Below are 26,014 nucleotides of genomic sequence, written 5' to 3'. Positions count from 1 at the left end.
ATGACTGAGTGTGTGTTGCTAACTATAGTCTTCCGTTTTAACAAGCCCACATTTATCTTTGCGTGCAAAGACATGTTAGTGGACGCCTTGGGTTGGTGACCTCTTTGCTCCCCTTAAATTTGAGTCTGAGGATTACCAAGCTGGAGTTTAACAAGGCAAAAATCCACACGGAACACATTGGAAATAACAGAAAGTTTGGTACAATCACATTCACATGTAAAGAAAGAGAAGGAAAAGCAAGGAGCACATTCCTGGAGCAGGGCCAGCACCGGGCTGCCACACACAAGTCTGGAACATAACATCAGGAACTCTGGAAAGACGTGATAAACACAGGATTGGAGAGAGATAAGGCCGTAACTTGGACATAAAAAATGAATTCAAACAGCCCTTAACAGGGTTAAAGAAGCAGTTTCCTGGGAACAGTTTGAATAACGCCTTTTCCCTGTCCTCCCCGTGCTGAGCCCTGGACAAAGGGGCAGCTTTGGACCCCGCGTGCCCCACTCCCAGCTCCCCATTGCCACCGCACACAGCGCCACCGCCGTCACAGCAGCAGGAATACTGCGGTGGTTTCAGTCCATCTCCCTTTTGTTGGGACTGAGTGTCTCTGGCTGCAGGATACCCGCAGACCCAGCTTGCAGACCCAGATGAAGCCCGCACCCCAGGGCATCGCACGGAACTGGAGCACCAGCCCCCTCGCCAGTGAGCGAACCTGAGCAGAGAGGAACTTCGACAAAATCCCCACTTGCTTCCAAAAGCAAAAACACATTTCCCAGTGTACATCCTCCTTTATTGTCTGAGGGGTTTCAGAAGCTTCCTTTCTCTAAGTCAGTACACAAACACTTTCCAGGCCTCCTAGCTTGCAAATAGACCGCAGCTCCAGACACCGCTGATCTTCTGGGGGTCCTTGGGGCTGCCATGGGGTCCAAGGTCCCCAGGCGCTGTGCTGGTGCTGGGGGAAGTGCCCTGCCAGCCGTGCAGACGCCAGGCATGCAAAGAGCAGGAGGAAGCATTTTGTGTGCAACGATAGCACTGCACGTGGGCAAACAGGTTTGTGTTCACCCGAAGGCCCAGCCAGCCCCTCGCAGACTTTGTTTTTCTGAGGCACTGTATAAACAGAACAGGTAAAAGGCCAAGGTGCGGCTCTGTCCTGCCAGCCTCTGGGACAGGTGTGATTTATATTTGCAAACTTTGCTCTTTCAGAAACTAAGAGCTAAACTTGGGTCCCTCCTGGCTGCCGCGGGGACCCTGGCTGGCAAAGCCAAGAAATTAGATAATAAATAACAACCATAATAATAATAAAGGATATTTCAGCCTGAAAGAGCACAGCATGGCTCCTGTTCCCCAGCCCACATGGCTGCATTGCATACGGGACTGTAGGTGCACAACGTGCATTAACATGCTCCATGCCTGTCCTGAAGCCTGGATGCTGGACACCGCACCTGCGCAGGGAAGCGGCCCCCTGCCCTGGGCAAGTAACTTAGCTTTACCCAACCACAAGCTACAGGAGCAGCACAGCAGGCGTTAGCCCTGGGCATCCCGCTCGTGCCTGTCCGTCTGTCCTGCAGTTAACAGGACACAGCTCCCTGCTCCAGGAACAGGCGTGGCAAGGCTCTACGCACTGGCTCGGGGTGTAGCCGTGGGACTGATTCATGCAGGGACGAGAAGCCGCTCCGAGCATGTGAAATGAGCAGCTAGGAGCAACACAAACCCATGAGACAGCACTGGGCATCCTGCTTCCTGCTAACATCTCCTGGTGAGGTCTCCTCGTAATGACTAAGACACTAGTGTGAGTCTAGGAAAGAATAAAAGTGTTTCAAGTAAACAGAAGGGACCAGAAATGGAAGTGAGCAAACACAGGAGGGGAAAAATAGTCTGAATGAATACACAGGAAGCCCCAAGAAACTAAACAGCCACTCATCTGCAGGGCAACTGATTTTCTTGCCACCATTACCCAAGCAACGCTTAGTCCTCTGCTTGAAGCCTTCCCTCTGTCTGCTTCCTCCACATGCTGCTCAGCACAAACTCATTTACCCACTGGTGACAGGAGAGACCCAGGGGAAGCCATGAGAACACCTTGCTTCAAGGCACTTCAAGCCGAGAGGACATTCCTCTGCATGGTGGCAAGGAGAGGTCTCATGTCTTGATCTTCCACTTCACCTCCACGTTTTGCTATTTCTGGTCCTTTTTGCCCCAAGCTGGGATCATTCTCCACCTCCCTTCTTTGGAGCAGTACCCAGTCCTTCTTGGCCAACAGTGACTCTGCATTGAGTAGGCTTTTGAAGATGGATGGCCTCAACAGGAGCCTCCAGCATGCTCAAAGATGGTCCCACAACAAAGAAAAACACCTGGAAAATTAAGCTCTTCCTCCAGGAAGCAGGAGTCTGAGCACAGCCAGCGTAAAGTCATGTAGTTAATCCCACACAAGTTCATTCCTCAGAATGATGGCTGCACTCACGGGACATGGGACTCCTCTCCTGGTCAGCAGCTGACTGAAGAACTCCAGAGGACGTGGGCCACCGCGATCCTTACGGGCACGAAGGGAAGCGTGGGCACGACCCTGCACCCTGCCGGTAAGAGGTGCTGCTACCGGCCGCGGCCCAGTGCGGGTGCCGGGCCCAGCCCTTGTGCAAAGAACTGCAGCTCCAAGCCAGGGCTGCTGAAGTCCCTGCGAAGCTGGAGGTGGTGAAAAAACCCTAGGACCAGGCAGATGAGAAGTGTGTGGCACGGCGTGACCCCACCATCCCACGCCGGGATGCCAGCCAGAGCCCACGGGGGCAGGAAGGTGGCGCGTGGCACCTAGGGCGGCTCCCTGCAGCTGGGGCTCGATGTGCCTCGCAGCTCTGGTGGCAGCATCAGAAGCCATTTGTCCACAGGAGCCAGGGAGCTCAGATCACCTCAGCTTGCTGCTGGCGCGGCATGCGACGAGGACCCAGGAGAAGGTGCAAAGTGGTGCCTGCAACCCCCAAGGGAGTCCCCAGAAGCTGCCTGCAGGTGCCATGCTGCGGGCACCAGGCTGAAGAGCAGCCGGCCTCAGCACGGCGCTTCCAGCGGCAGCACCACCGTGCCCTCCCCTTGCCTTCTGCAATGGGTGAAGCCACCTGGAGCACCCGAGCATGCTGCCGGGCAGACTCTGCTTCGAAAAACCTCGCTCGCTGCAGGGAAGTGCAACCCCTGGGCGATTCCAAGTCGCTCAGATCTACACGCTGAAGCCAGGACAAGGCTGTAAAACTCATCTGCACCCTGGAGCTGCAGAGAGCCTCCAAGGTCCCTAACGACAGCACCTCACCGCAATGCTCCACCAGCTGACTCGGTCAATTTATTCTTTACTCACAGCCAAGCCAAGAAAAGCTGTAATTTAAGTCTTACGGAAAAAAAAAATAAAAAACAACACCCAAAGCAACCCTGTCCCTCGCCTCCCTCATATATAATCTCTGAACCTATTCTGAATACACACACATCTTTCTAACAGGAATTATAGAAGGACTAAAATAAATATAATGTCAGCCTGTTCCTAAAAGACTCTCCTGCTTCCGAAAATAAGCATTTTGCAAACAAACCAACCTCTGCTTAGCAGGAGACACACCAGACTGTAAAAATAGCGCACAAATGGCTGCAATTGCTCAAAGCCTGAGCACGCATGCTCAGCTCACGCATGAGCAGAACGTCCTTCTGCAAGCAGAATCCAGCACGCCAGAGCCACTGTCACACCAGCGGCACATTACAGAGGGGAGAAAAGAGCACGGCACCCTGATGCGGGTGGGCTAGAGGTTACAGAGAGCCTGTTTGGCCAGGAAAAGGTCCTAGCACACAAAGCAGCTCTTTACTTTGGAGATGGTAATTGAAAAGAAAAAGAAGCCCCAAGCCTTCTGCTGGGTGGCATCTTCAAAGATGGAGATGCAGATGAGAAACTTGTCAGTCTCTTGCTTGCTCAGACCCCGCCGCTTCTTACACCAGCCCCGGTCCCAGCTCACCCCATGACCACGTGGGTGTTCCCCGATTTCCCTCCCGCCCTCACACCAGCACTGCAGGCTCCCACCTGGCTGCTGCCCAAGCCGTGATCTCCTGAGGGCAGTGGGGCAGCTCATCACAGGGGAGCCAAGATCTCCTGGGCTCCCTACAAGCAGACAGGGGGACAGAAGTGAATCATCCCCAGGGGACAGCAGACCCCATGCCGAGTCACTCTGCAAGGACAGACAAGCAAATCCATCCTGACCAGGGACCAGCAGCAGCTGCTGCAGCCTGGGCAGAGGGTAGAAGACAATGTCAAAAAGCATCCAGTGTCAAAAAAGGACAGGCGCTGCTGCCCTCTGCTCTTACAGGGTCTCCAGGCTGGCCGGGGTCAACGGGCCCGGGTGGGCACCAGTCCTGGGTGTCTGCGATAGCTGGTCCAGGGGGAACAAAGTCCCTTGCAGAGCCCAAACCCCTACAGAGCAGTGAACTAGGTTTTGGGGCTACAGGACCTGCCCTACTGACCTGTCTTGGCCCTCGAGCTACCAGGGCGTCCTCTGCATCTCTCCCACTACCATGATGGGAGTTTTCATTTTGCACTTCAGATCACAGACAAAATCCCCCATTGCTAAATGGCCTCCAAAAGCTCTGCTCTGCCCCAGACACTGCGGCACCTCCTAAGCCCAGCAAGGGCTGCAGCAGAGACGTTTTTCCTTTTAAGGGCTGAGTATTTGAGAACGAGTTTCAGAAAAATGTACTGGCACTTTTCATCCCCTCTCTCTCCATCCAAAACGTGCCGCATGGCTCCGTGGCTCCATCCAAACCCCGACTGCTGGAGGGGAGGAAGCTGCAGGGGACGCCGGCTGCCAGCCGGTCCCTGCCCAGTGGATGTGGGTGCCACGACCTGGTGCAGCTTGGTGCTGTCCTCCCACCCACTGCATCACACACAGGCCAAGCCCAGGACACATGGCCAGGCCTGCCGATGGCCTTGGAGCAGCACCGGCTACCGTGCTTTGGTGGTGACCGCATCCTCATCCAGGCAAACCTGCCACCAGACTCCATCATCCCCCCCAAATGGGATTTACACAGGGAAACACCTCCTGGCTGCTGCCCGCCTTGTTCAGCCCGAGCTCAGCCCCAGCTTCAGGAAGGATGCTTCGGTACAGGCGCATTCGCCACAGGCTGGGCTTGGTGAGCGTAAATGCGACCATCCTGCCGGTGTGTGGGCTCACCGAGGGCAGCAGCGGGCACACGCACAAGGCACAGCCCTGCAGCCATCACCTCTCCAGTACTGGGCATGCAAACCTCCGCAGCAAGGTACCCACGTCACACACCCGCCCTTCTCCTTGTGCTTTTGTGGGTGACACCAAGCTAGGACGGATGCTTCCAGACGGAGCAGTCAGGCCTTCCCCACTTCGATAAGCACTGGCACTTCGTTACACAGGGTCTGCTTGGAGCACCCAGGAGCCTGCCAGTCTGGATGCGCCTCACCCGATGGCGATGACTGAACTGCCCCCATCCATCGAAGGGACAGACATGCAGCGAGAGGCAGGGATGGAGCAGGGACCCGCAGGAGGAGGCGCCTCCTGCACTCCACCTTAACCCCCAGACACGGGGCGGCCGCTTCAGACCAGGGTCAACTACTCAAAAGCTGACCACGCTTTGTTTACGGGGGTAGATCAGCCCGAGCAGGGCCACATTTCCTAACATTTCCCAACCCCACTGAGCACGGCAGGGACTGGGGCACGGCGCTGCAACTGCCAACAGGCTGAAGGGCAACAGCCCTGGCGGAACAGCCGGCGCTGAGCACTCTCCCTGTGCCAGACCCAGTAGTGTCGCACATGATATTTCTGCTATCTCAAGGACATGGGAGCACTTGCTGCCCTCTCTGTCACTTCAGGAATTACTGACAGAAGTCCCGATTAAGCTAGCTTGTTGTCCAGCTGCTTCAGGACTGAGATTGACTCTTTACGGTCCCCTGTATCACCGTTGCCCATTCCAGGGATCCCTCCCAGCCTTGCCATGAAGACAGGGATCCCACAGCTGCTGCCCTGGCCACGGGTGCAGGCAAAAGCAGCTCCATGATGCAATTTTCCATATAGAAGGAGAAAAAAGGAACAGTTTTTGCACCATCTTCGCTCCAGGGAAGAGAGAGCATACAGCAGCCGCGGCCGAGCCAAGCAAACAGCCACATGTCAGTGGCTCATTTGTGCCAGGTCCAGCAGCGCTTGTGAGCTACACATGGGAACACACCGCAGCAAAGTGAAAATGCTGCCCAAGGTTGCTGGATGCCATAGGTCAGTAGAGACTGGGAAAGACAGAGAGGGTTAAAAAAGAAACCCATGAAAACAGAAAATGGAAAACCCTCAGCAGGTAACTTGGGACCAAGCAGACGCCTAAATAGAGTGGGCAGTGATGAAGGCTGAAAGGGCCCCTTGAGACACCTTCCTAAAATAATTCTGCCAGCCCATAAAACACCCACCGCAGCTCCGGCTCTGCTAAAGAAGGTGCAGAGGTCTAATTACAAGGTGGGGCACCTGCAAGTCACGGCCACGCACAGCCAGCCCTGTTACGAGGGCGCCTAGCTGTTTACTCCGTACGAACAGCCGGATCGCAGACCATCTTTCCATATGGCTGTCAAGCGGCAGTTTGCAAAGCTACATATCTGAAGTAGCAACATTCCTAAACGCACGGCATTAGTAAAATAATAGCCCTCTGTCTCTCTTCATTTAAAGGGCTGCCAGGCCTTTATTAGCTGAAACACAGAGCCCCTTGAAAACCCATGCAAAACACTGACGCCGTATGCAAGGGACCGGGTTACTTCTCAGCTGGCAGAGCCCACGAGACACTGGTGGCTAAAAGCATAAAACAAAGATAACAGTGTTTCATCGCCACTTTTTTAGGCCATTTCATTCTTCGGCAAATCTCTCCAGCTGCAGCTGTCTCTGCCGACTCTGCTGAAAAAACTAAGCAGGAACAAATGGAGAGGAGCTTTTGAAAGGCTTGGCTGTCCCAGCTTGTTAAGCGTGACTCACGTTAACCACTGCAGTGCCGGGACGGCAGAGGAATTTGGCAGCAAGTCAAAGGCAACAGGAAATGCAGAGCCTGCAAATGAATAACTCTCCTCTGCTCCCATAGCCATGAGGAAACTCATCCCTGAAGTACTCCATGTGGAGGAGCTGCTTCAGCGTCAGCATCGTTTTCCCCAGGCCAAGCACACTAATTTCCTCTGGCAAGGGAAGAAAAGTGGTAAATAAATAGCCAAAATCTCAGCCACACAGTTCATAAACCCTTCATAAAACAATAAGCAGAAAACCTCTTTCCATGAGAAATTGATTTCAATACAATTGTTTTGCCTACAGAAAGTGCTGCAAGGGAAGTGCATCAGTCAGGACAGAGCAGAGATGCTGGCAATGAAGGCAACCTCCAAAAAAGCTCACCTACTGATGAGTGAATTGGTAGCTGGGGATGAAAAATCCAGCTTGTGCTTGATTTTTTTGCATTGTTTTTAAATTCTGACGTAATAAACCATGAAAAAAAAAAAAGAAATTTCCTCTAAAAGGAAAGGCATGTAGAAATGTTGCCCTGAATGTGGTCTCTTTTCCTGATCATCTCCAAAATGTTATGCACTGGGTAGCAGTCACATCCCATGAGCTGTGCTTCAGCTTCTGCTGTGCGCTACACATCTGTGCTAGTAAGACTAGCATTGGCTATATTAACATCTTTGAACTTCAAATAAACAAAAATGCTACTTAGGTATAGTGCTGGTACTTTGTCACTGACAAGATCAGGCTTGATTTAATGAGAAACAAAGACTGCATAACTCAACCTTGCCGCAAAACACATTCACAGCCTTTTTAAAAACTGAACATCTCCGCAATCTCACGTGTCTGAACAAAGTATGATTAGTGTTTGAGCTCAAACCCTGCATTTGCTCTCACCCTGCTGCAGAAACAAAGGTGGGATTAATCTTCCTGAGAGTCAGCAAGAAGCCAGAGAACCAGCCCCATGTGTCAGTCCTCAGCCCAAAAGGCGCGCAGATGTTTCTTGTGGATGTCCAGAAAAAATATCTGGGCTGCGCAGGCTGGAACCTCCCAGCCTGAGCTCCCGCATCACGCGCTGCCTCGACGGGGAAGCGCAGAGCCCCGCAGCACCTCCAGCAGGCCCTCCTGGGAAAAAGGTACAACAGCAGGGGAGGAAACAAAATAAAAAAGTAGTTGCTTCCTGCACACAAGACTGAATTATTTCTTGCATTCGACCAACCTTTTGCACAGCGATGCTCATTTCTTCGTCTTCTCCAGGAGGGCTGGTAAAATAAAAAGATCCCACATTTTCCCTGATGCTAAGCACTTTTCTCTCAGTTTTAACAGCAGGCTGTCAATCCGGCAGGCTGGGGATGTCACTGTTTGGGGAAGGGTGGACATCAAAGGCACTGACGTCAGAAGAAACTGCAGGACCTGAGAGCTCCGGAAAGCAGGGGAAACTGGAGTGCTGAGCGCTCCCCTTGGCTCTGCAGCCTGTGAGGAAAGGGGGCAAGGAGACTTTCGCAGCCACAGCCAAACTCCTGCTCTTGCAGGGTGAAGAGGCTGGGCCAGTGAAACATCTTGTTCCTCTGCAGGGCTGAAAAGGGACAGCTGCACTGCAAGCCCACGTGTGCGCGGGCAGAACCAGAGCCGGCAGCAGGCTCATGACTCTGTCCATGCTCGCCATGGCTGTCCCGGCACGATAGAAGCCCCCAGAACAAGCAGAGGGCCAAGTCCCACCTCTGCCGCAGCTCCTTAATCAGGTGCCGAGGGGCCCCGGTGGCTCTGCCACACTTCCAGCTCCAGGAGATGCCGGCAGGTAACCCATGCAGCTGGGAAGAGGCGGGTGTGCACGTGGCGACTTTGAACCAAGTTAAACTCAGAACTGCTGAACCACCACTTGGGATACACGGTGCGGTTTATCTCGCTTAAATGGCTGGAGATCGGGAAAGAAATCGTGCGGACCAGAGCCTGGCCCAGATGGCGTTTAATTGGCCACAGGTTCTCCCCTGAACTAAGTCAGCCTGAAATAAACACTTAAGCTTCTGTGCATAGCTGGAAGAGTAAATACAAGTCATCTATTTGTCCTGGTTTGAAAAAAAAAAAAAAAAAAAAAAGAGAAAAAAAAATCCGACTGGGCTTTCTTATAAATAGCACAATAGGCACAGTCCAGCTCGGCTCAGGAGGTAGCTGCAAAGCTGGCAGCACTATACAGGATCTCCACAACAACAACAAAAACAAAAAACAGCAGGAAATCCCCAGTGTCAGTTCTCCCCACAATTGATTTAAAATGAGCTTATCCCTCACACTTGGTACATGAGGAAGAAGAAACTTCCTGGCTATGAGGGGGGAAAATACAGTTATTAATAGCATCACAATGAGCAAGTATCAGAAGTCATGTTGCAGCCCTGGAAGATCTTGGCTGGATCTTGAAAATATCTGTTGCCATGGCAGTAACTGCTATACATGGTAACTGAACGGCAGTGTGAGAACAATTTACTTTTTGATTTGGTGCCCAAAACAAGTTCCTTTTGTTTTCTCTCACCAAAAAAAAAAAAACAACAAGCATTTATTAGCTTGTGCTCAGTCCAAAACTGGGCTTTTCACTTTCAGCAGTGTTAAGAAAAGCAGCAGAAAAGGGGCAAATTCAGCAAACTGCCACAAGAAGTGCCAAAGGCAGCGGTGCTCCCTCCGTCCTCCTCCTACCGCACAGCCCAAGGACTGGGGCACATTCAACACCTCTTTGCATCCTGCCCACCTCAGCAGGCCCCATTTGCCTCCGGTACAAAGCATTGGCCACAGACAGAAAAATTAAGGATGAAAAAGCACGGGGGTTGTTCCTGCTCCCAGCAGCTTGGGGCAAGGACTTTTCTGAGACAGGATTGCCTGGCACACGCTTAACCTTCCCAGGACAGCAAGCGGCAGCTGTGCCGTGACTTCGTTGCTGTGTTCTCTGCTCTTCACAACGCCCTATTTCCTTCCTCCAGCGCTACCGAGCCAACGCTTTCACAGCGCCGCCCGTTACCCGGATCTCGCACCTGAACAGCGTGATCTCTTGCCTCGTTTGCTGAGAGCCCATCGCCGTGCACGTGAGCCACGGCACGCTCTCCCCGCCCGTCACTCCTGTCCCGTTACAGGTAATGAACCAACACCGAGCAGCGGAGATCCCAGCTGGGCTCCACGAGCAACTTCCCTCCATTGTCAAACCTGACATCCTACTCCTGATCTCTGCAACCTCTTTTAACCATTAATTCATCCACACGTTCCCTGAGGGACATTTCTTGGAGATTCTGAGGGTAGGATCTCGCTGAAACCTTTTGGAAAGTCTCACCAAACCGTTCCACTGGATCACCCTCACTGTGTGCTCACGAATGCCTTCCAAGAGCTGATGAATTCACAGGGCTGGAATTCTGGTATACAAAAGCCAAGCTGACTCTTCCCCAGCATATCATATCTACGTTCCTACTCGATGTTGTTTCCTGGAACCATTCAAGAATGTAAGAAACGTGCCCTGGGTGAGACCAGCTATCCATCCATCCTGCCTACAACCAGGATAGCAGCAGAGCACACCAACCCAGTCTCACCCTCTCTCCATTTCCTTCTTTGTCCCCCCAGAATCCACACGTGTATTACGGATGCTAAGGGTGCCTCCCTGGCTGATCTCTTCAGCATCTGGTTCAGACCTGGTGCCCTTAAGCTCACCCAAATCCTTTTTGAACTTGCTGATGCCTTTTTCCTCCACAGCCTCCTGGGACAATGAATTCAGAAACCAATCTCTCCTGTAAGTTTCATCAAGCACCTCTGGTTCCGGTGCTGCAAGGCTTGGTAGATAGAAATCCAGCGTAATCATTGCCTTCATGATTTTGCATACCTTGACCATCAGAGGCCCCTCACCTTCTCCTATTCAAACCCAGGAGCCCCTCTTTCCATAAGGCAGCACTCTGTCCTTCAGTCATTTCAGTCGTCTTCCCCTGCGGGCTCTCCAGCGCCACTGCACGCAGCCCCCAAGATACGTACGGGTGCACCGAGGCTTTACAGAGGGTCAGAGCGACGCCACGGCTTTGTTACCATCTCCCTTGCGGATGGAGACCAACACTCATCGGCTTTGCTGATGATCGCAGAGAAGTGCCCAGGGTGGCTCCGCGAGGCTCTCCGAGCAAAACCCACCCGTTCCAGGTTCGGCATCATGCAGGCCCAGCACACGCCACTTTGCCTCACAGTTACCCCCCGTTTGGCTACACTGAAGTTCATCTGCCACAGATTTCTCCGCACAGTTAGTTCCACAAGGTCCTTCTGCGTTTCCCCACCTTTGGTGAGGTACTCAACCAAGCTGAAGGAATTTAGGGCCCTCTGCAAACCTGGGGGTTTCACTGCAGCCCTCCATACCCAAGGTCACACTAATGAGATGAAAACCAGCCCCAGTCCCTAGGGCTCTCTGTCGGCTCTCACCCATGCTGAAGAACGACCATTAAGCCCCATCCTTTGCATCCTGTGCTTTAACCAAGCCTGGGCCCATCGTAGAACCTTTCTTCCATATCAGTTTAGATTCTTACAAACTTTTGGCGTGTAACAGTGTCAAAGACTGTTTGAAAACCCAAATACATAAAATGTCTTTGGGTACTGGTCCTGACTGGTCCTGTGACCCAGGCTCCAGCAGGTCCATCAGGCAGGGCTTGCCTTTACAGGAGCCCTGCTAACCCTGTTCCAACAGGCTGCACTCAGCCGTGCCTTCAGTGCCTTGTTCTTTAGCACAGGCACCCAGGCACAGTGCTCTGGGGTCCCCGGGATCCCCTGCAGCCCTCCTCTCGCAGTCACCTGGGCAGATGTTGAGCCACCTGATGTCCACCTCCCAGATTTCCCCAAGGCCCACTCCTTTCAAGAACTGCCATCAAATATGCCAGCATCAATTTCTGCAATACCAAGGGCACTTAATCAACAGCATACGCACAAAAGCATCCCAACAATTTTACATTTAAGATCCCACAGCACTTGAGTGAATGATAACTATTCCTTACAGTTTCTTATCAGTTCCTCTGTTTGCTTTAGAGCTATTTCTATTGACATTCAAGATGAGACAACTTCTCAGACAGCTCTTCTACAGCGAGTTTCTAGTTTGCAAAGCTGCAAAACTACAAAGCTCCTCCACAGGAGTCAAGATCACCAAAAGGTTTAGATTTCTGCAATGGGTTTATCTTCTGTGCCTCCCGTGATCTGCTGCTGTGATCCCTCCAAAAGGTTTCTGATGCATTTGAACAAATGTGAATCACTAAGTTTCTTCTTTAGAAGTCATATTTTGGCCTGCCTTATTTTGTCTTTACATGTAATATGCTGGAAAAGACACCTTCCTTTTTATCTTCTAGATTGACCAACATCCTTCTCACTCCATCAGCCTTCCTTCCCCTGCCAATTTACTTTTATTTTCTGTCTTTCTGTCAAAGGAAAAAAAAGTGTTTGACCTTTTCTCAGTGGAGGTATCCATTTCTTCTGAGCTGCCAATGTCATCACCAAATAACTTCCATACCACCTCCGCTCCTATCAGCTTCTCCTTAGCTGAGGGACAGCCACACAAGGCAAGCAAATATCAGGGCTCTTAAAAGGCTGAAACAACAGGAAGCCCCTTTTTAGCAGACTCAGGGGTAAATGCCAGCTCTGAGGTAGGGCAGACACAAGTCTCATTAATTTTACTAATGCTGCCCATCACATCCACAGGCTTGGAGTCATGCTGACTGTTCCTGGACACGTATGTACCGAGTTTTCAACAGTACCTGCCCGTCCCCAGCTTCCAGATGCCCAAACCGAGTCTTAAAGCTGGGCCGTGCCACGGAGCAGCCCCAGCCCTACCCTTCCCTTGTTCCTGGCATCGCTGCGCACACAGAGCCGCAGCCGAGGCCCGCGGGGTTCCTGCCAGGGCCCTGTGGGAGATAAGCGGCCAGCCCGGCCGCCAGCAGACTGCAGAGCAGGTTTAGGCAGCAACGGGTTTGAATTTAAGAGTCACCGATCAATTTCTGCACCTACCAATTTATTTATTCTTTGCGTAAGAATAAATAAGCGGGGGTCTGCATTTCCCAGCTGCTCGCTGCTCCTCTTGGCGCCTCCTGTCACAGTTCAGCAGGCGCAGAGTCGTGGGGGGGAAGCCCAGTGCTGGCTGCCCCAGCAAAGGCCTCAGCCCACCTGCCGCAATGCTCGTGAACCCACGCGCTGTCCGTCCCACAGACACAAAGAAATGTCTACTGCTGCAAACAGCAGAGGTTTGAGTTAAATGCATGCCCTCCCCTGGCCCCTCCAAGGGGACGGCTGCCATTTCTGGGGCCCAGGTTCTGCTCTGAGCAAGCGCCAGCAGCGCTGAAGCAAGGGAAGGACGCAGCGGCACAGCCAGCGCCGCTAGCTGTGGGGGGTATTTTATTTCAGCACCAGAGTACAAGATGTACGTGGTGTCAGGCGATGCGCTCAGATAGGAAACTGTGCTTTCCCCCAGAGCACTTCCAGAGCAGGAGGAAACCCAGAACCACAACAGCTCAGCACACTGCCAAAGTCTTCCAGGGCAGGCAGGGACGAGCGCTTCCAACACCGAATACGACCCACTTTCACGTTCTGAGTTGAACCCCAGGCTCTTGCACTGCACTATTTGACAGTCACCAAGCTCTCAACCGTTTTTAGTCTTCACATTATGTTTCGGAGAAAGAAAAAGCCTCCCACTGGCCCTGCAGCAAGCTCACCCTGCACCAGCCACAGAGGGTTACCAAAAGCTCCTGCCATTGCAAATTCTTCTCCTCCCCCATACGAACAGCTCACACAGCCGAGAAGAAGCTTTTCCTTATCCAAACAGAGACAAAAGCTAGTGATTTCATCCCTCCAAGACCAAATAAAGTTCAAGCACACAAGCACAGCAGGGAGAACATCACCAGTTCGCAAACTCAGCCATTGCAGGCAGTGTTGACGGACTGCACTGCACCCCAAGAGGCTGCTCATGGCGGGCCCGGGTTGGAGATATGGGAGCCAGAGAGACCAAAGCCACATCTCCCCCTTTGCTGCACTCCTCCAGCCCTGCTCCCTTCAGCAACAACAGCAACCCCAAGAAGAGACCCTGCCGAAGGTAGCTTTGCCTCACAGCAGCGCTGTTCCAGCAGTTTGGGCATCCGAGGCCAAAGTCCCCACACGGTACCCAAAGTCACCTCTGTCGCACAAAGCTGGCCTGATGGACCACAGGAGAGGGAACTGGACGATCGCGTCATGACACACGCAGAGAAGAGCTCTCAGCTCTGGCTTCAACAGCAACCCCATCTTTAACCCCATCTCCCCCCACTGCTCCCCCATGCTCCTTCCTCACCATGCGTCCCCAGCACAAGGACGCCAGTGCTCCCCAAACCCTGCACCGAGCTAACTTAGCTTGCGAACTAAGGAAACAGCCGTTTTCCCTTTGCTTTAGCAAACTCAGTCATTTTGGTGAAGGGGCCCAGGGCCTGAACGAATGAGCACTGCAGCACATTGCTTCAGCCCCAGAACATCACTTTTTTTCTTTTCTTATTGCCATCCCAAAAGAGACTTCGGGTTTGTAGAAGGCTTCAGTCTCCAGAACCTCAAACCCAGGTTTTAGACTTATTTTAAGTTACAGCTTTAGCGAATTCAGGAAAACCAACTGTGTGAAAACTAAATTCTACCTTTTTATCAGTGGCAAGAGTTTCCAAGGCGAAATCCCAACCCTCTGCCGCTCGGACTCCACCGCAGGTGGAGGCCAGCCGAGCGCTGACCCAAGCATGGAGCTGCCGCCCACCCCCAGTGCCACGTCCTTCACGCTTCTTCTCCAAACCACGACTAGTCACATCACAGCAAGATGATCCGTTGCGTTAGGACAGTACAAAACGCTACGAGAACATGCCACCACATCATGACATACTCAGCATCTGCCCTTAGGCATGCATCAAGCACTTCTCACGCCGGACATGCACCCCGCTAACCCAGACTCACCCCAGGCTCTGCACCCTCGCATCCCTTTGCTTCACTTACTGTTGACTCATCACCAAGAATTCACAGAACACTTGGAGCTTCTCTGTTCGCCATAGCTTAGAGCAATGGAGAGCCTATTAAAAAAAATAAATCCCAAACCTAGTTATGGTAGCTAGGGAGCAAAGAACTAGATGGCGTGGCTGATGCTGGATATTTGTAGCTATCAAAAGACAACCCAATAACCATGGTATCTACCAGGAGGAAGCGGCTGTTGGACCTGAGGAGGACCAAATATGTCATTTACAGTTTTATGACAAACTGAACGTATGGAAACTAAAAGCTGGAAGCTGTATTGCTGTTTAAACACATGTAAGAGATACTCAGGGCCTAGATCACAGCACGCCACCTCCTGCTGTTGAGACCCAGACGTGCTTGCTGCCCATCTGGGATCACCCCTGCACTCATCACCTCCCACACCGCCCCGAAAACAGCGGGGGACAGACGCGGGGGATGTAAGGCTGCACATATAGATTGGGGTGGGGAGAAGGGGGAGCAGAAACTGGGACAGGGGCGGGTGGTTGCAGCCAGCAAACCGGGGCCAGGAGCATTTGGCTGCACAGCCCCAAAAGCTGCAGCTGCCACCAGCACCCGGTCTGCCCGCAGCCTCTGGCAGCACGTGGGCACAAGGAGGGCACTTTCCAGGCAGCACCACGCATCAGCCCCCGGCTCTGCCTTCAATTGTTTTGCCAGCAACCTCCTATAGCAACTTCTTTGGCTTCATTTCGTTACCGAATGTATTTCACGACAACCCATCCTTCTCTTGAAGGGAGCCCTGGCTGCTGCTACCCATGAGAAGCCACATGCAACGCCTGGTAATGCCTGATTCAAAAAAAAAAAAAAAAAAAAAAAGGTGGATTTGTTGAGCTCGTCCCCTGTGCAGACTGCATTGGGCTTCTCCTCGTATCACTGGTGATGGAAAGTAAGTCATTTTTCAGTGGGGTGGGCAAACAAACAAACACACACACACAGAGAAACAAAACCAAACAGAAAAAAACAGACCTACAGAAAAAGAAGTTATCCTTGCTACAGTGCAATTGGCCCCAGACCAACAACTCATAATCTCCAAGACAACACAAAATCTCACTACACTGAATCTTTTCTGCTCCTGTAATGGGTTTCCAGCCAGAAAGCAGCAACCTTGTTTGCCCAGGTAGGAAACAGCCCCATCTGCCAAAACAAAGTGCCTTATGGCAGCGTCCCACATCTGCCAAGTTACACAAAAGGAGTCCAGCACAGGTTTGAGTTCCCCCCGGCTCCCCCCTTGGTTTGTTTAATCTTGGTAGATCATAAACCCTGTGGCTAAGCAAAAGGTTGGCGTAGAGGGGCCCAGGACCGCTCGGCTCCAGGCTGGAACAGCACGTACGGGGAGCACGGGTGCTCGCTGTGGTCGTTGATTCATCTCACATCAGGGCACTTTCCTTCAAGGAAGGCGAAGTACAGCAAGAGCTTGGCTCAGGGATCCTCTGTGTAGAATCAGCCTCCTATTTGCCTCCAATGCCTGACAAAGATGCCAGTGAGCTATTTTATTTAGACCTCTATTTTAGAAATTCTCCAGAGCTCCATAGCACAAAGTCCACAGTAAAATTTCATATAAGGCTTAATTCCATACATTTAATTCAAGACCTTAAGTCCAACAAGAAGAAAGCGCCTGAAAAAAAAATATCTTACAATTCCCAACGCTTCATTTATTCCAGCATTTCTCCCCTGCCAACCCTCAGGATTTTTCAGGCATTTTCCAAAGTTGAGCACGTCAAGGTCTAAGATCGTCCAATGCCAGTCCCTTCTCCCGGCCGGCTGCCAGACAAGCCCAACTCCTCGCGTGGCCACGCCAGCTGCACCAGCACCCTGTGCAGGACTGCCCCGTCCTGACCACCTCCGTGCCTCGTCACAAACAAGGGAGCTGGATCTTCAGCATCGTCATCAAAAGCTTCCCAAACCTCTTTTGGTTCTGTGTATTGCATAAGCAAAAAAAAAAGCCAGCTGACAAGACACAATGAAAAAGGCTAGGGAGAGTACCTGGGAGACTGTTACCAGCTACACTGGAATCTGCCGGTCAATATTCAACTGGAAAAATAAAACTCTCTTATTCCTTACATCAGTAACCTCAAGCACTTCGAACAGTAATTAGGATGAGAGAACATATCCCAAATAATGGTATTTTCTTCCATTTTCCCATGAGGGAAAGACCAATTGCAGGAAAAACACCAAGCAAAAAAAAAAAATTCTCTTGACCTACAATCTCTAGCTCCAGACGTAGGAGCCTGACGGACCTCATGCCTGCTGTTTAAGTTAACTTTTGGAGAGGCGGGGAAGTATTAACTGTTTTAAGAAGTTGCACAAAGCAGAAGACTACCCTTCCCATTAAATGTGTACAAAATATATACATATATTAAACAGACAGCTTGCTTCAGCAGACATTCATGACTGAGCTACTAAAAACTACAGGAAATTGCATGGCCATTAAAGCCATTTTTCCTACAAGCGAACCGCCTTTCTGCTCACCTGGACAAAGAGAGGAATTAACATCCAATATGTAAATCATGACAGCAAAGCTCAGAAACTCTCTAGGTATCCAGCTAAAGCCAGATCCCAAGGTCTGCTCTGGAATTTATTTTTATTACAAACAAGAGGTACTTCACTAACTATGCAAACTGCCTGGAGGGCTTTTTAAAGAAACACGCACGTATGCATGTCACAGCAAGTCACAAATAATTGCGCTCTACCTGGAAAGGACTGATGGAACCTAAATGGAACATTTCAAATTCTGACGTATTTATTTGATGAAAGCTTGCTAGCATCTCCTCCTACTTGCATCATCCACCATGGAAGCCATTTGGGTAGTACAACAGGAATGGAAGCACTAGGAAAGGAGACCACAGAGAAGGAGGAAATGCTGCTTCTTTCCTTTGAACTTCTGATTAGTTTCCATCAGAAGAATCTGGTGTGTCTGAAGATGCTTCCCGAAGACCAGGCTTCATCTGCGTAGTCACACATGAGCTACAGGCACAGATCCACCTCTGGAGCTAGCTCCGAGGCTGCTGCTAAGAACAGCTTTAAAAGCATACAGCAGTCTCGGTGGATAAGACAACCACCTTGTCCTGCGCAGCTTATCACCTCTTCCACCTCCTCAGGCTGCCAGCAGCGCTACTGTAGTAAAAACACACTCCTGGTTGCACTTGGAGCCAGCCAGTCTTTCCCCCCTAAACCATCTCATCCCAGGTAAATCGCATCAGCACTCTCACCAACCGCTCCTGCAGCACGTTGAGTGGGGCCGAGGGCAGGCTGCTGATAACCTCCCACACCTGCGCTTATCTCCACGGGTGTCTGACCTCTGAGAAGCAAACAGAGACCTTTAAAAACCTGGCTCATTTCATGCTAAATGAGACACCATAGTGCTCAGCCAGGAATAGGCTCATCCAGCAGATGAGAGTGGGATAAGCATCAGGGAGTCAAAGCTTCTCCCGCAGTCACAGCTCGCTACAGAGAAGACATTTATTTATCCATGGCCTTATTTAAGACAGTTTAAACCAGGGTAAAGCAGAAGAGGGAGCGTGGACCCAGTCGGAGGATGTGCACAGGAACCTGTGCTGAGCACCAGCAGGAGGTTCAGACGCACCATCAAAACCAGAAGAGCCCATTACCGCAAAGCCACAACTGAGCGCAGACACAGGGAGTCAGCCAGCAGCTCCGGGGCAGGCTGATGAACTGCGGACGCTTTCACTCACTCATAAATTAAAGCTCCGGGGGAAGGGGGGGGTGGAAACGGATCACACAGAAACCAGTCTAGTATTCACAGACTTATTAAAACCCTGAGTGAATCTGAATTAACTATCTGCAACAAACTCATTACTCAGGATACTAAGATTCAACAACAAACTGAAGTCTTATTTTCAGTGCCGCTGTAATCAGAACATAAAGCACAGGAATCCTTTTTATTTTGCATTACTCAGATTAAAAGGGCAGCCAGACCAGCAGGCTTCCCACTAAACCAGTGCACCCAGTACCGCCCAAAAATAACCCCTCTCCCCACCTCACAGGCAAGTCTTCAGTAATCCCCAGCACCCCTGGCACGGGCTGCAGCATCTCCCTCCGCTCGCTTCCCAAGGCTGTTTAATTCAAACAGCCGAAAACATGCTAATAAAATGACAACTCCAAACTGAAAAGCTTGCTTATCCATAAATGAAACAGCACCCAAGCAGCATTCTTACTAACACATTTACCTATCAAATACATATATGATGAATCCTTTTGTGACTTCAAAGGAACGGTTCATGAATATGAATATTTATTAAACTGCTCTGGTGGGGGGGGGGGGGGAAGCCTCGTGGGTCAAAGAGCCAGAATCCTAAAGCAGTTTATGCTTCCTTATCTTTAATTACAGAAGCAATTCCATTAGAGCTGATTCAAATCTTACAGTCCTTCCCACAGTCCCTCAATGGTGCTATTAGCTCCTTCGCCATGGCTCTATAGGGGGAAAAACCTGCTCCCCAGTGCACAAAACTTTACCAGTTTGCCATAGCCCTATAAAGCTGAACGCAGAGGAACATCGGGACAGATTAAAAGATTAAAAGATTAAAAGGCAAGAGTACACTGAAATTTGCATGATTTTCTTACCCACTCAGCTGTTCACCACAGGAATCTCAGTCTCTTCTTTTCACCTTCGCACCAGAGCACAGAGTTACATTTTTCTGGTGATCAGGTAAACGAGATGAATGGGATGCATTCACTTCCCATTTCCCTGAAGTAGGGCAGCATTAAGTGAACCTGATTCTGCACTGTGGTTGGCACATTAAATGCGCAAGTCTTATGCAAGGTTTTCAGCTGCAGATCCAGTAACCGTCAGGCTGAAAGCAGCCTTTTACATCACAAGGAGGGCCATAAATTTCTCTTGGTTAAAAAATGCACCAGGCCAGCACACTTGGATTTCCCTCCAGCTTATGTGCTTCCAGCTAAGGCCGGGACATCTGTTTCAGCTAAGCAAACCTGTTGTGAATATTGAAGGCATGTGAACTATCCAACCAAAAACCTGGCTTCAAAATCTGCATTCCTATAATCCGCTGCGATCTCAGCATCGCTCCGCATAGCCTTGATCCAACCGATAGGAAAGAGCTGCCTCATCGAACTGGCAAACAACAAACTCGAAAAGCACCAAAAGGACAGCAAGAAAAGGCTGCTCACGAAAGGAAAATGCAGCACAAGAAACCTTGCGCTCTTCTGTGCTGGCTAGTGCAAGGATGCTCCCGAATCTGTGCAGCTTTGTCAGGTTTATGCCCCAAAGCGAGCAACCTGCAACTGTGATGCCCTTCGCTGTCACCAGCGCACAGACGGAAGCGGCAGCGACGAGGTGTCGCTGCTGGCGAACACAGGGCTTGGCGCTGCGCTTATCACTTTGCTCTGGATAAATTCTGCTGTCCTGCTTCCCCTCTCACAGGGACACGCACTTCCTGCCCGAGATGCTCTTTCTTGCGGACTAACTCGAGCTGCATTCCACTGGAGGGGACACGAATGAGGCAGGAACAACTTCAAACTCCAGAGAAACACAAATTCTTCCAAACACCTCACACCGTCACCAGGCCACCGGGCGAAATGCCAGCACAGCTCTCCCTTCCCTCCCCCAGACAAAGGGAATGCGAGGAGCCAGCCGAACGCTGGTGCCCCTGAGGAGAGCCGAGCTCACAGGAATGTGAAATCAGTCCGAGCTTTTCATCTAGGAAGACGAAAATTTCGGCTAAGCAGCGCAAAAGCAACTGGCATCAGCTGCTGGGAGGGCAGCGCTTCTGGCCAGCTCCGCACCTTCCTCCCCGCGGAGCAGGGGCTGGCACCGAGCGGGGACGACGGCCGGGGCACGGCCTGGCCGCCCGACCTCCAGGTGATCCCCCCGGCCAGGAGCTTTCCGGCGACGCCTCTCCGGCGAGCCAAGCGCAAGTCGCTGCCGCGCTCGGGCACCGTCTCGGAGCCGCGGGCAGTTCTGAAGAGCCGCGGAACGCGCCCGCAGCCGCCGGCCGGGCCCGAGCCGTGATCCCGGGGCCCGCCCGTCCCCGCGGAGCCAGGCGGGCGACGGCACCCGGGGCCGGCGGGATCCCGGTGCCCGGCGCCGCCCGGCCTCGCCCGCTGCTCCCGGGACCGGCCGCCCGCACCCGCCCCGTGCCTCGCCTGCCGGCCGGGGCCCGCGACTCGGCTCGGCTCGGCTCCCGGCCGGGCCGGGGTCCCGCGCGGCCCCGTCCCTCAACAGGTGGAGCCGCCGCCGCCGCACTCACCTCTCCGCCATGGCCCGCTCGGCCGCGCCACCGCCCGCCTCTGCCCGCACGGGGCAGGGCGTGAAACCCGAGCCCGCGCCCCGCCCCGCCCGGGGACGGCCCGGCCGACAGCGCCGCCGGGACCCCCGGCCGCTCCCCGGGTCCCTCTGCTGGGGGCTGCCCGACCGAGCCGGGCCGGGCCGGGCCGAGCCGGGCCGGCGGAGCGGGGCGGGGTGCGGCGGGGCGGGCGGTGCAGCGCGGGGCCGGCGGCCGCGCTGGGGCCCGCGGGCCGAGGGCAGCCCCTGGCGGCGGCTGAGGGCGCTCCGCGGCCCGGCCCGGCCCGGCCCGGCCCCGGGGCTTCCTCTGGGCAGCCGGGCCGGGCATTTGGGGGGCTTGGGGGTGGGACGGGGGCATCCCGAGGCTTGGCGGGGGCTGCGGAGGGGAGCCAGGACCCGCTCCGGCGGAGCCCCTGGGAGGTGCGCGGTGGTGGAGGCGGCGGGGCTCTGGCGCCAGGACTCCGGCCCCCAAGCGCCAGCAGCAGTTAGCGCCGGGGAGCCGGATGGTGCCGCGTCTCCCGAAATGAGCTACGGGACCCGCCGCCCCCCCCCAGCTTGTCCTTCAAAAGGAAGCTCCACAGTTAGCCAAGTCGCCTTTTCCACGAGGGGACAGAAATCCTCTGCGGGAAATGGCTAAAGCTCACAGGGCTGAGGCATGCGTTGCCCCCAGAGGGAAATTTTGCTCCCCTGGGCACCGTCCAGCAGAGGCGGCGTGAAGATTGAGAGGTCGGGAGTGCAGCCGTGCTGCATGCAGGCCTCTGTGGCCTTTGTGATGCCAGGATGCATGCAAGGATTTAACTCTTGCATTTTTCAAAGTGTTTCTTCAAACAAACACATTAGTGGGAACAACAAAAGGGGTCTGAAATAAGGATAAAGCAGCTCAAACGGTTACATCTGTTAAGATGAGGACTTTCTGTGTTTATCAGTGTCCTGAGCACAGTGCAGTCTGGATGAGGCTGTGCAGAAACACCAGGCATGTCCCCGCACCGGGGAGAGGCAGAGCCCTGCTCCAAACACCCCCGAAAGCCTTCGACGTGAGTGCTCCGAAGAAATGAGCCGTGCACTGAAGGCCAGCCCTGCTCCGTCAGCTCAGCCTTCTGTCAGCCACCCATTCGGACAATGTCACCTGGCACAGTGACACGCATTTTGGACGGGGTCCTGTGCTTACAAACGAGGAGAAACCCCCCTCAGGGGGTTCCTGAGGGAACTTCAGGCCCCTCTCACTGGGGTGTGAGACTTGGCAGATACCGGGTGGATTTTGTCTCTAGCAAAGTGAGTTTTGGGCTCTGTCACACTGCATGGCAAATTTCTGATACAGCCAGAAATGTGTCCATGCAGCTTGTTAATCACGGCATACCCCAGGCAAGTCAGCCGGCGGGGGCTCTGCACAGAGGGATCCAGCCCTCGCAGTGCTCTCTCACAGACGCCGTTTTGGCACTGCTGAATAACTTTGGAGTAACTTTATCCACAGACACTCATGCGAAGTCCCCCTGTACTTGTAAATAACAAATAGAGAGACAGTGAGATCATGGCCGCCGTGCTCATGGGCTGGACACATGTCGGGGATGGGAGAGCGGGGCCCTGCAGCAGCAAAGCCCCCAGCAGGGTGCGGTGAGGAGATGCCTGGTGGTACCACAGGACAGGAGACGGGGAGGGCTGAGTGCTGCAGGCAGCAAAACTTGGGGACCAGGGTATAAACAGGCAGAGGAGAAAAACAGGAGTTAAAGTAGGTCTGCATTGGAAATGGAAGTTTGCTGGTGTAGCTTTAAAATGTGGTTAAACTGGCAGCGTTCCTTGCGGAGATGCAGATGCTATACGCCGTTGCCAATAAAGGCTGTACCTGTCCTCTGAGGGACGCAGCAAATCTGTGAAAATGCTTACAGCAGCCTGACAGCCTCTGTTCAAGGGCTGTTGTAGATTTAGACTCAGTGTGTAAAAATGTTAACACCCTGTTTGACTTTGCTGTGCTGGCAAGAGCCCTTAGGCAGACTGCAAATAGCAGCTGGGGAGATGGGAGGTCACAAGAGCCCCAGTTTCAGGGACCCCGAAAAGGAGTTACCCCATGAAGTGCACAGGAGGTTGGCTGCAGGAGGGACCAGATAAGAATTCATTTTTTTCTGTGATGTTGTCATTTTAGTTTGCATATTTCACTATGCAATGATAATGTGTAGGCTATTTCCAACCTACCCCCCTAACGGGCTTCAGGAAGAGCATTAGTAACTCCATTACTGAGCTGCTGGGGCATTGTGGCTGAAACTTTTGGGATGTGCTTCTGCACACAGTGCTCTACGCCCTGCCATGGTCACTTGGTCCCGCTCCCCTAGCCATTTGCTGCCTCCTCACTGTGGAGCTGTGCTCTGAGACCTCCTCTCTGAGACAAGCGTCAAGCAGAGCTGTGGGAGCACAGCTTCCCATCGCTGCATGACCCAGTTGCCCGCCCCAGGGGAAGGTGGCACCAGTGTGCACAGCACCCCCAGTTCAGGTGATGGGAGAAGTCTTCTCTCTCGAGGTCAAAGCAGATTCCTGGAGGCGCTCAGGGTTGTAGGAGATAGACTGAGATGGCACCTTCAGACCAGCCCAACTCATGGGTTAGCAGGTGTTTTACACGAAGTCATGCAAATAAAGATCAAGGAAACAAATATGAAGGCAGAACCTCCCACCAGAAGATGGTCATGTACCCGCTGGCACCAAGGACACAACTCCACCACTGGTAGATGATGGCTGAGTGAAAACGGATTAACTACCATACGCTATAGCTGGGTTTGTGAGGCTGTGGCTTGCACATGCGTGCAGAGTCGTCAGACCAAGGTCATTCTCTTTGGGAGAGCCAGGTGGATGTGAACTGCATGTGTGCAGCGTATGCAGTGACTCAGGGAGGAGGACAGAGATCATGGAGGGGAGGAGCAGCTAAGGGGAAATGCCTCATTTGCAGGACCTCTGCAGTGGCTTTCTCAGAGGCTTTCGCTGTGCAGGCTTCATGGGCAGAGGAATACTTCTACCTGGTGCAATAGCATACAGAGATCCTCCTTCAGTGGGAAGGGTGGGTAACACTGTGACACATACGTGGGAGATCAAGGCAACCAGCCATGGTGCCTGCCATTAATACACCAAAGACAGCAGCAGGAGGGAAACGTGAAGTGTCTGTAACAGTCTTTGAGAGCATGGCAAAGACATCAGAGCATCTCCAAGAACAGAAGGTCATAAACCCCTGGCTCTTTTGCTAGTAATGGAACCACATTGTCTGTAAGGCGTTGGGAGAAACAGCCTTCATGAATTGTGAGGCTGTGACACTAGATCACTGCAAGATGAATTAAGAGGTGTATGACAAATGTTTCCAGGCCAAAGCATTCCCCTGCTGTCTGTTCATGGCTGAAGCATATTTCCCACAACTAGCACTGAAGAACTGCAAAAAGAGCCAGGTGCCTGAGCTCATGCTCAAATTGTTCCTTCAGATGCTGCTCCTGGGTGGAAGAAACTGTCTGGAGTCATGCACCCACCCCTCTTTTCATGAAGCTGCTCAGCTGATGAACGTGTGCACACACTGCATGTCAGGAAACTGCAGTGGGAGGACCTCACGTGAGGGGTCTTCCTCACCTGTGGGTCTGGAAGAACCGGTGACGCTAAAGGTAAGGAGAGCTTGGTATTGTTCAGCTGCTGCCCTGCCCACGTTTGCAGGGCTGGGGAGATGGGGCAGTACCCAGACAGAAGTGCCACAGCTGCAAACTGACCCAGAACGCTGTCCCAGAGGTTTGGGCCAGTGGGCACTGCCCCAGCTCTGCCTCTTCTAACAAACAAGACTGCTCAGCCCAGAACCTGTCCAGACCACTACCAGCCCCACGGTGAGTGTCTCCACGTACATCAATGGGGGGACTAGGAGCTTCAGTCAGGTGTGAAGGAGGGACTGGTGATACTGGGAGATGATGCCAAGGTTTGGGTGCCTGGGCTTATGGCCAGCACTGACCTGGTGTGGCTCCAACCTGAGATAAGCCTGCCAGGGCACCAGTGCAGGTGGGAGGCTGAGCTGAGGGATGTCTCACGAGGGGCTCCCTGCTCAGCTCAGGAGGGTCCTCAGCCTCAGCACTTGCTGGAATCAGGCTGCAGCAAAGCCTGTTCCAGCCCTGGTGCCTTGCTGTCCCTACCCACCATCTATCGTCACCTTGGGCCTGCCTCATCACTGTGGACTCAACAGCAACCACTGGTGTGACTGGTTACCACCTCAGGACCTGCTCTGCTCCTCTTGCACCGTGGGACTGCGCCATCGGGTACAGCACTGCCCTGCTGTCACCTCATCCGTCCTCTCCTACTGCTCCCCTGCACCATGAGCTCCCACTGCTGGGAGGGGGATCAGGAGCAGGAAAAAGAGCAGCCTGCTCCTGCCACAGCCCCCACAGCTTCCCAGGCTCCAGGAAGATGCAGTGCCTTGGATGCTCAAGTGCATAACCCAGGGGGTGGGTTATGCCATCTCAGCAGTGGCAGCTCTGCCTCCCATTCCCTTCACTCCCCATCCATTTCATGGTAGCTGCAGCAAGTCCCAGCTCTGTGCAGTTCTGTACAGAAGAAGCTAATACTACTAGAAACCATTCAAAGTACTTCCAAGCTACTACAAGTTCCTACACGTGGGCGATATTTCTCACAGCGGGCAGCTCTTTGTTGTTCCAGTAGACATGATAAAGTGTTAGGTTCACCAGGGGGTACAGCTTACCCACACAGAATCACAGAATGGCTGAGGTTGGAAGGGACCTCTGAA

General features: G+C 52.9%; 1 protein-coding gene across 1 annotated transcript in view; it reads right to left on the bottom strand.

Moving 5' to 3' along the window:
• The window catches only part of LOC308178766 (rho GTPase-activating protein 39-like), a gene marked incomplete at its 5' end in the record, with an annotated part of 53,018 nt that extends 31,001 nt beyond the window's left edge, over positions 1 to 22,017 (bottom strand). The window contains 5 exon segments of the mRNA XM_080557823.1: positions 21,233 to 21,261; positions 21,264 to 21,358; positions 21,361 to 21,439; positions 21,441 to 21,643; positions 21,912 to 22,017. Of these exon segments, the coding sequence (XP_080413949.1) occupies positions 21,233 to 21,261; positions 21,264 to 21,358; positions 21,361 to 21,439; positions 21,441 to 21,643; positions 21,912 to 22,017 (512 nt within the window).
• Positions 22,018 to 26,014: the final 3,997 nt, after the last annotated feature.

This window comes from Anser brachyrhynchus (assembly GCF_964034855.1).
Source record: "Anser brachyrhynchus genome assembly, chromosome: 16".
NCBI lineage: Eukaryota > Metazoa > Chordata > Aves > Anseriformes > Anatidae > Anser > Anser brachyrhynchus.
Note: the sequence above shows the minus strand (reverse complement) of the source record. Positions and strands in the feature narration are given on the sequence as shown.